Raw genomic sequence first — 10,250 nt, forward strand, 5'->3', positions numbered from 1 at the left:
TGTGTAATCCGGTTTGCAAATGTGTTTTAAAAAATCCACAAATCTGTATCTAAATCTACAAATGTGCACTGAGATTCTGTCTGTATTCAGATTTGCAAATATGTAGATCAATCTGTAAGCACACAGAGACACTTATGTCTGAAGTATTTTCGGTTCAAGACCCAGAAATACAGACAATTCATTGGTTACAAGTCGAGCCGTTTCTCGGTTTGCTCTCTTTACACACGTGATTTTTGCTACACTGCTGCCGTGTGAGATCCGCAAATGCGTAGAGAGGATTTGTATCTGTAATATCTGGATTTGCTGCCCTGAGTGTAGACTCACAGGCTGTAAATCCGAATACAGATTTGTAAATCTCAGTACACATTTGTAGATTTGAATACAGATTTGTGGATTTTTTACACATTTTCAAATCTCAGCACATATTTGTAAATCTAAATACAGATTTGTGGATTTTTTTTACACATTTGCAAACCGGATTACACAGACACTAGTTTTACACATTTGCAGATTGTTTTACAGACACACAAATCTCCGCACACATTTACAGTTTATTTACACACTTTCAACTCCCACTGCACACACACAAATCGAGATACAGATACACAACTCTCCACACACATTTGCAAATAATAAAGCAACAATTTTGGCCCCATAGCTGAAAGGAAAAATATCCGTCAATCCATCCACATTTTTCTGGATGGACTGATGGATGGATGAATGAAACTGAAATTGTGTACATACTAGGAAGACGTGATATATTGCTGTTTGCATCGGAATTGGCTGTTATTAATCCTTTTTTTTTTTAATATACATTAATGTCTATCTATAAATATAAATGTCAGTGTATTTTGGGTGCTTTGTGTTCTCAACAATAGGAAAGCATTTAATTCAATAAATATATGTTTGACCTCATTTTTGGAAAATACAAACCCTATTGAAAGCTTTTGTATGGAGTAAATGTAGGTGCATCAGCCCCCACTCTAAGAGTGTCCCACCAACTTTCATCACAAAGTTACACCCTTGATTCAAACAGTCCAAACATCCACTAAGACAAATGCCTAAAAGAAACATGCCTGTTAAAAACATGGTATTTTATAACACCAGTCGATGCACGGAGAAGATTTAATGCTAAACATTTGACAGTAGTTAAGTGCCATTTTAATAATATTGATATTATTGGTATCTGATGAAAGCAACAACTGAAAATAAAAAGATTTCGCAGCAATTTTGCCTCACTCTAGTGGTCAGCTGTCCATTACAGGGCAGCACAAAAACCAAAAAAACCCAAACCATTTACCTACAATTCCACCTAAAGAATTAATATACAAATAAATTACAATAAATTTTGAAATAACTTGAAAAAACGGTTTATTTGAACGTGATTAACACTCTTTTATGTGGTGATCCGAGCTCCTTTCATATGAGGCTCATTTGTTTTAGTTTTCATGTCGGCTAACAGACTGTATTAGCTGGATGAGCAGATGATTTTTTGTAGTTTGCATTTTGTTTAGCTCGTCTATAAATGTGTATAATACCTACATAGCATTTGTTTCACTGTAATGCAGGACTTTAGACATGAGGATTTTTTTAAATTAGAGTTGTCATTGCATTTTCTGACAAATAAAATAAAAAATACTATTTTCTATGTTAAATTAGATTATTTATTTTCATCAAATTTGATACATTAAGTAGGTTTTTTCTGTTCACTGTCTAATTGTGTTTTTAAGAACAAAGATACTGTATCATACATGATGCCGAAGTCTCATAACTCATGTATCACATATGATACACTTATATATAAAGGCATTCATATAATAATGTTAGAGCTCAGTAAGATTTACTTTCAGTATGCACAACCTATCGACTCCTCACCTGTCGCTACGTGTCTTATTTGTTTCTGCAGTGAACGGATTCCATTCAGGTGGTAGCCCCTTGCATCATGGAGACCATTCACACAACAGTCTGGTTAGGAAGAGCAGTACAGAGCCTCAGGTAAAGCCTCAACACATCTATTATCTTTAAATAGCATTTATTAGGGTTCTGAAAATTTAAAAGACAAATTTTAACTTTTACCATCTTCCTTAATATTGTTGCTGTTAAAATCCGAAGCTCACGGGAATTCATCAGTGAATCTATGCTGATATCAGCTGTTTATTTCATTTTACAGCGGAGGTCTTTGACAGGGGGTCCGCGACCCTTAGGGGGTCCACAGAGGTACTGCATGGGGGTCACGGAAATTTTGGTTGATTTGACTTTTTATATTCCCCCCTGAAGTTTTTTCTACTAATTGAAATGTCTTTAAATCCACATTAACAAGAATTCAACACACTGTAGTAAACAGATAAATGGAGGCAGAAGATGTCTTTCAGTCATCAATGCACACATTCAGCGACACACAGGAGCTCTTTCAAGCTGGGCACCGTTTCATTCACAACACCTGTCCCATCAACCAGGAATCAGAATCAGAAATACTTTAACAATCCAAGGGCCAAATTACTTTCGTTACATAACTCCATCTGTAATCAAGGGACTATAGGACCAGTTTGATATAACACTATTTCATACTATATATATTTAGGGGGTCTCGCTCCATCTCGCCATCAGTTTGGGGGTCCTTGGCCTGGAAAATGTTGAAGTCCCCTAATTTACAGCTTAAAATATGCAGAAGAGTAGACCAGTCACATCAGTTTTTATCTACATTATGGTTTTATTGGTTTTGAATCAAACTAAAAGCAGTTATTATTTCGTAATATATTGTCAAAAAGGAGAAGTAAGACATTTGGAGTGTTTTTCTGTTCTTTTTGGGTCTGGATTAAACCACCACTCTATCTCCTCATTAAATGGAGGCTGATGGCAGTCAAAGCTGATTAAACCCTCCTACATTATCTGTTCCCCTGATCATAATTAGCCTTGTAGTCATAGAGATATTACACATCATCCACCCACTATTTAGAAAGTCTCTATTCCCAAACCCTTCTTTTTTTAAAGTTACATCTTTATTTAAAGAGAGTAAATCTTAAAACAAACGTCTCTGGCTCTTGGTCTCTCCCGTTATGCCATCTGTTCAGGGGACACTTTGTGAAAGCTTTAAGAGAATGTCCATATTAAAGCACCTCAACTTGTTTCCCTCGCAGAGCAAAAGTACCAACATCACTCTAAAGGCAGTGTGAACATGGATATGAACGCTCTGCAGCTATGGTGTGGTCGTGCTACAGAAGGTCTTTTACATTCAATGCTGCAACCAGGCTGGTCCTGCAGCGGCTCCAGCTGCAGAAACGGAGCTCATGTAGATTCAATCTCTTCTGGAATTCAAAACTCATTATCGGTGCTGATAAATATCTGTTTTCACTGACAAATAGTTCATCTGTTTCAGTTTTGCCGCTTTGTTTTGACTATTAATGGCAGCGTTTTGGGTTGATTTTTATTCAGAAATTCATCTTGACGTTTTTCTGCCTGGTGCCTAATTTTCCTAAAGTCAGGAGCTTGAATCAGAGACCACTCCAGCGTATGTCAAGACTTCCTTCTTATGGAAACACTTTTTTTTATCCGCACGGCAACTGCACCCTCACTGCCCGGCTGATGGCTAATGTGAGCGTTGGTAGTGGTTTTAATGATTTGGGATCGGTGCATTTCCTGTAGAGGGACCAAATTTGCCCATTGAACAAGAACAATTTCCATAGGTGTTAGTTGCTACAAAGTTGTTCTTATTGATACAGCATTTCCAGTTTGGCAATATTAAGCTTTCTCCATTCTAACCCAGCTTGTGCCAAACAATTTGATAAACCTGAAATCCTCTGCTTGCTGCAGTGATCCACCTTTCTCTAGCTGAAGACCATTGCTTTAGATCTGGAGCGGCTAATTCTCCCCTAGTGCCTCATTTTTTTTGTTTTGTTTTTTGGCTTGTTTTTTGTCATTGCTTGTTTTTAATTCTGATAAGTTATTGATTGTCAATATCACAAAATATTGCATTTTTTTAAGTACTTACATCCGTTTTCACTGGATCCATTCTTCTCCACCCTAACAAATCTTCATTACAAATTTTTCTCAAGGATATCATAGTTGAGCAGGACCTAAAAAAATCCAGTACCTTTTCTGAAAAAGCAAGGTCAGGGAAATGGAAATGGGACAATACTAAGGTCAGCAGGATCACATCCATAAAAGACGAAAGTGACAAGAATCTGACTCCCTCTGTCTCTTCTTCTTGAACCATTAAAGCCATTAACAATCATTAAGAAAATGTTGATGCTAGTGAGCCGTTTGCCTCCAATGAATGGCGCAGTGGGTAGCACTACTGCCTTGCAGCAAGAAAATTCCAGGTTCAATTCCCAGGGTCTCTCTCCGTTGAGTTTGCATGTTCTCCCGTAGCATGTGTGGCTTCTCTCCAGGTACTCCAGCTTCCTTCCACAGTCCAAAAACATGACTGTTAGGTTAATTGGATTCTCTAAATTCACCTTAGGTGTGAGTGTATGCATGAATGGTTGTTTGTCCTGTTTTTCTCTGTCTTGCTCTGCGATGGGATGTACCTCACCCATTGACAGCTGGAGATAGGCACCAGCACTCATGGCCCCAGCTGAGATAAGCGTGATGGAAAATGGATGGATGGAGACTGCCTTATTACTTCCAATACAAAGCAAAGCTCACCTCAATTGCACAGAGACAGAATTGTGTTAAAGCCACTTCTTTTAAAGTGTTTAGACAAAATACCACAAAAGGCATGGGTCTAACTCCTCTTCATGTAATGATGCAACCTCAAACGTCCTTGCAATCTTCCCCATCTTCCATAAACACCCTTAAAAACATAGTTTTTCTATCTCTACCTAAAGACAGAACTATAGTGGGACTCCTGTCTAGACATTCCAAGTGTGAAATGAAATTAGGCTTTTTCAATTCATTTTGAATTAAAAAAAGCTTCCTGGATGGGAAGCGAAACGCCTTCAAACTTTTATATAAAGTCCAGTGGATTGTTTTTTTTATCATTCTGTTGGAATGACTTAACCTGGATACTGAGAATCTTCACCAGCACTTCATGGAAGGCTGATGAGTGTGATTCTTCTACGTTGGACTATGGCATATTGTGCCAAAATCATCAACTCCTCTGTCTGTCTCTGAGACCTCTACACTACCTTGCATTATCCTTCAAGCAACCTCCATGCTCATGGAGAGCTCATGCACCCCAGTATTCACCATGGGCTTTTCCTAATAAAGTCAGTAATTCCAGCACTTGGTTGTTGGCCTGTCCTCCTAAACTTTCTGCCAGCATGAAATGACCCTCAGTTGAGTTGAGAGGAACCTCAAAGGCCTCCTTCCATTTGTGCCCAGTTTAGTTCAGCAGCACCCAGTTCTCACAGAAACATTGGTCTTTGGAGACACCCAACTTTTTGGGGGCATTTCCCCTCTCTGTTATTGGATATTAAAGGACAGTCGGTGAAATATTAACCTGACAACAGCGGGAACCCGCTCATTGAAAGTGATTTCCCCAACCGAATTTATGGTCTGTCCAATCAGGACGCAGGGTGGGTGTGTCCTGGAGTGGAGAAGCGACCGTGAGATTCCAACAACAATGGCGGCTCGCATTGAGGAAGCAAGCATTAGCATTGATGCTGCTATTTCTTCTGTGTTGTCCAATCTATCTGATATTGTTTCATTAAAAGAACATCAGAGAACGGCTTTGAAGGCTTTTGTTGGTGGAAACGATGTTTTCGCCCTTCTCCCGACCGGATTTGGCAAGAGCTTGATCTACCAAATGGCTCCTCCTCTCACAGCGTCACGGGTTAGCTTCGCTGTGAGTGGTTGAATTAGCACGTCTATAAAGATGACAGACAAGTGGCTTATCCAATCATATGCAAGGAGTTTTGATAAGGCCCAGCCTTCAGTAAAGGCAATTCCTATGGCGGGTTCCCAGATGTATGTGAGCGGAGCTAGGCGGAGCGAGACATGCATCTGGCTGTTGTCAGGTTAGTGAAATATACCTTCAAGAAAATACATGGTCATATGTGTTTGATTTAGATGCATTTGCCAGACCCCTTTACATTTAACCTCCAAGATGGCTTATTGATTTCAGTTCTGTTGAAACAGATTTAAATGACACACAGAAATATCCACACTCGTGCACAAAAGAAAGAGCAGATCATGCTTTGCTTTGGTCTGCAGAACTATCTGCACACACACACAAACATTGGCAGCATGAGTACAGAATGCACCAGTCTGACCCATCCGTCTCCCACGTTGAAAACAGCTTTGATTGCACGTGTTTGGTGGAGTGGCAGAGTGTTCATGTTGAGCAGTCATGTCTGACACGGAGGAGGAAAGTTTTGATGGAGTGTTTTTCTCTCTGCAGAGCCCTGGATCAACGTCACCCACTAGGAAACAAAGCAAGGAGACAACAGTTACGGTGAGTTTTTAATGGATGGAAGGAATTTGAAAATGTGTCTTTAGTCCCCTTAAGGAGATTTCTATGTGCAGTTTGATGGTTGGTTAAAGCTACGTGATTTTATGGTTTTCTCCACCTATCTGTTCTTTCTCTCCAAAACAACCTTTAGTTGTTGTTTTTAGTTGGTAGAAGAAAGATACACTTCAACATCATCTCATCAAGCACTCACATTTATTCAATAGTAATCAGGTTATGTCATCCTATTTCCTTTTTTGGTCATTTTCTAGTTTTTCCCTTGATCTTGACAAATTAAAGCATAGGCATCAGACTGTTTTGAGAGCATGATATCAGAGCACTTTAAATATCTACTTTAAGGATCTACATGCCTTGTGGCGATATTGGGTCGGCTTGTGGGTTGTGTTTGCCCTGAGGCAGTGGGTCGACTTCGGTGCAGATTCCTGGCTAGGGTTGGTACTCATGCGGCATGGCGGTCCCACAGACTGAGGCTGTTGGCACTCGCTTCTGGCCTTGACTTCACCATCGCCATAGACCCTGTTCTCTGCTCTGTCAGGGGGAGGAAGTGGACTGGCTGGTTGGGGGGCGGTGTCAGGGGGAAGCTGCATCTGCTGTGGAGGCTTAATGCCCCCTCTTTCATGGACTGGGGCTACTGGTGCCCAGATTGGTTGGGTGGTTGTGGGCTTGATGGCAGCTGTCCCTTCGGGCATTGCTGCGGAGATAGCAACAAAGAATCTTGGTATAGTGGCCTACTAGTTAGGGCATTGCGCTTGGAATCCTGAGGTTCTCAGTTTGAGCCGTACTCCCGCAGACTGTCACTCCTGGTCCCTTCGCAAAGACCCTTAACCCCACACTGCTCCCCTGGTAACAGACAATGGCAGCCCACTGCTCCCCAAGGGGTTGGGTTAAATGCAGAGGTAAGCTTCTCCAGTGTAAGATCGATAAAGTTTAATTATTAATTATTACTAATAATAAAGTTGAGGGGGCGTGGCCTGGGCCATTGTTCCTAGGTGCGGGCATCCTGCTGGGGCCACCTGGATGGGATTCTGGCCAGGGAGGCCTACAGTAAGGTCAGAATGGACTGAGGCCAATGCTAAACTTGAAAAGCAAAATGAAGCCAATGTCAGAGAAAACAATTCTCCATGTGGAAGGACATTTGCAACATAGCTGACTACAAGCAGTACCACAAAACCTCCTCCCCCCAATGATACCCTTTCTCCCAGACCAACTCAACACCTTTTTCTCCCCCTCTGCTGGTGTGCTGACAAAAAGCAGACCAGCAGAGGACACACAGCTGACACCATTAAAGGATGATAAGACTCCCACCATCTGATAGCCCAGCACCAGACCGGATGGAGTCCCAGGTGCTGAAATCATGTGCTACAGTGTCCAGAGCTGCATTGGCAACAAGGCTTGGTTTCTGCAGCATCGCTAAGATCACTCAATCAGTGAAACTCCTTAAGGACTTTTTGAAGGCGACGTGAAGTTAAGAAGTCTTAAGCCACTGATTGCTCAAATGAATGGAACACCAGGCTCATAAAATTAGTATGTTTTCCTAAGGTGCAGAATATGCTGACAATCACAATATGCTAAATATTGCAGAAGAACCTGCAAATGTTACAATCTGCAATATGATTAATCAATTCTGAATTATTGTAGGTTTAGTTCCTGTATTTGTATTTAATACATTCCAAAATCAGGTGTTAACTTGCACATGTAAGGCTCTGCAGTCAATCTGTCAAGAAGGAAGCAAATAAGTACAATTCAATATGACAGAGAGAGAGAGAGACTGTGTGCATGTAAATTATTAGGTTTGCAAGAAATAATGGTAAAGACATCATCTTTCAGCAATGCAATTTTTGAGCTGCACGATTCACTGGATTGCACAATAATATTATGTTGGGATGCAGTGGATAAGCCCTTCTATATACCCCAGAAAAATGTGGGGTATCCACTGTGGATGCAGGATGACTGCTGTCAAAGGCAGTTTTCAATGTTTTATGATTAATCTTTCATTTTTAGCTTCTATTAGTTTCATCTTTCTATTTTTTTTTATTGTTTTGCATAGCACCTTTAGGTAGTTGTACATTGTGCATTATGAATTATTTTCCTCATTATTACCACCATGTGTATGGCTTTAAACTGCATCCGTTGTTAACTGCTGTTCCAAAATGCCAGCACAGATAAAAGCCTTGTATAAATATGGTCATCCGCACCACTTTTGCACCTGTTACCAACTGTGCTTGCAAACTCAGTGGGTTTTCGGCAACTCGTTTTTAGATAGGCAGAAATTGTCTTAGAGGGTCAACTTCTGCCCAACGGTTGGTTAGCATTTCTCTCCTCTTCTCCTGTAGATTCCAATAATGCAGTAAAATGCTAACCAACCAATGGGCAGAAGTTAACGCTCTAAGACACAACCCTTCCTCGTTTGCATAATGAGGCAGAAATGCAAAAACGACAGGCAGACATAAATGGGAATAAATAAAGTGTATAAAAAAAAACACAAAGAAAGAATTAAACAGACACAAATATTATAACATGCACATAAATAAATACTTACAAAAATAAGTAATTAATAAATAAAGTTGAAGATTATAATGGACAATAAATAAATAAGTTATTATTACAAAGGTGAATAAATAAATAAGCTAATCAAAGGAGATATATACATTTATGTATCACTGTATAAATTTATTTCTACCTACATTTATTTGTTTTATTTTTGGGGGCAATTAACTGTATGCTTTATTTATTGAGCACTTATTTCTGTATTGATTTTTAAATATGGTAGAGCTGGTCCTCCATAGTATGGGAGCAATATTGTTGCAAAATTATTTGCAAATGTTTGTGGAGAGTTGTGTGTCTGTGCAGTGGGATTTGAAAATGTGTGAGGAGGTTTGTCCGTCTGTACGATTTTCTGCAAATGTATAACATAACTTGTGTGTTCCACATCTGTATCTACAAATCTGTATTCAGATCTACAAATGTGTAGATCAGTCTGTAAATAAACTGATGTGTTTTTGATTCAACACCCAGAAATACAAACAAATCATTGGTTACAAGTCAAGCATTTTCTCGGTTGGCTCTCTTTACACACGTGATTTTCGCTTCACTTCTTTTAAGTGGGATATGCAAATGCATAGCGAGGATTCGCATGTGAAATATCTTGAATTGCTGCCCTGAGTGCAGGCTTACAGGCTTATGGCAGCCGTTTATCATGCAATCAACTTTTCTGACCGTCCGTAATTACCTCTAAGATAGCAAAGAAAAAGTTTTGACTTTGAAAAACTAAATTTTGACTATCCTGAATGATACGTTAATATATCTTAAATTATATTATGACGAGGGAAAATAACACTTCAAGATATCAATCACATTTTGGAGAGTCAAAATGCCTTTTGAGATAAATAGTATTGCCTGAATTATCATTTAAACTTTCACATATCTGGAATTATAATCAGGATATTTCAAGGTTAATTTTGAGTAGCCAAAACTATATATTTTGATATCTGAATTAGCCCCCTAGTGCTGTTACTGAGCTATCATAAGAGGTGCCTGCAGAATCTAGGGCGCTGGATGTTCTTGAAAAAGTTGTTTCAAAACGCCACAATATAGAAAGAACTCAGCAGTATGGGACAAGAATTTTGTGAACTCGAAGGCTGTTTCAGAAATGTGCGCTGATTTGCTGCAGGGATGTTATTTGAAGCCAGATATTCAAGCTCACAGTCGATCCGATTCGGATGCTCAGATGTCGGCCAGCCGCTCTCTGTTGCTCCATCTTCTCACGGCGGCTGGTTCACTTAGGGACCGTCAACAAACTCCTGAACTAAACAATCTTGAGAAATACAAATAAATAAATTGT

The 10,250-nt window shown here is 39.7% G+C and overlaps 1 protein-coding gene across 1 annotated transcript in view; it reads left to right on the forward strand.

Moving 5' to 3' along the window:
* LOC107095332 (growth arrest-specific protein 7-like) overlaps window positions 1–10,250 on the forward strand; it is a 96,024-nt gene that overhangs the window by 49,360 nt on the left and 36,414 nt on the right. Inside the window, exons 4-5 of the mRNA XM_015391376.1 lie at window positions 1,907–1,995; window positions 6,341–6,394. Coding sequence (XP_015246862.1) covers window positions 1,907–1,995; window positions 6,341–6,394 — 143 coding nt within the window. The remainder of the gene's footprint in view (window positions 1–1,906; window positions 1,996–6,340; window positions 6,395–10,250) is intronic.

The sequence above is a fragment of the Cyprinodon variegatus genome, unplaced genomic scaffold (genome assembly GCF_000732505.1).
Source record: "Cyprinodon variegatus isolate N-32 unplaced genomic scaffold, C_variegatus-1.0 Scaffold538, whole genome shotgun sequence".
In the NCBI taxonomy this organism is placed as follows: domain Eukaryota; kingdom Metazoa; phylum Chordata; class Actinopteri; order Cyprinodontiformes; family Cyprinodontidae; genus Cyprinodon; species Cyprinodon variegatus.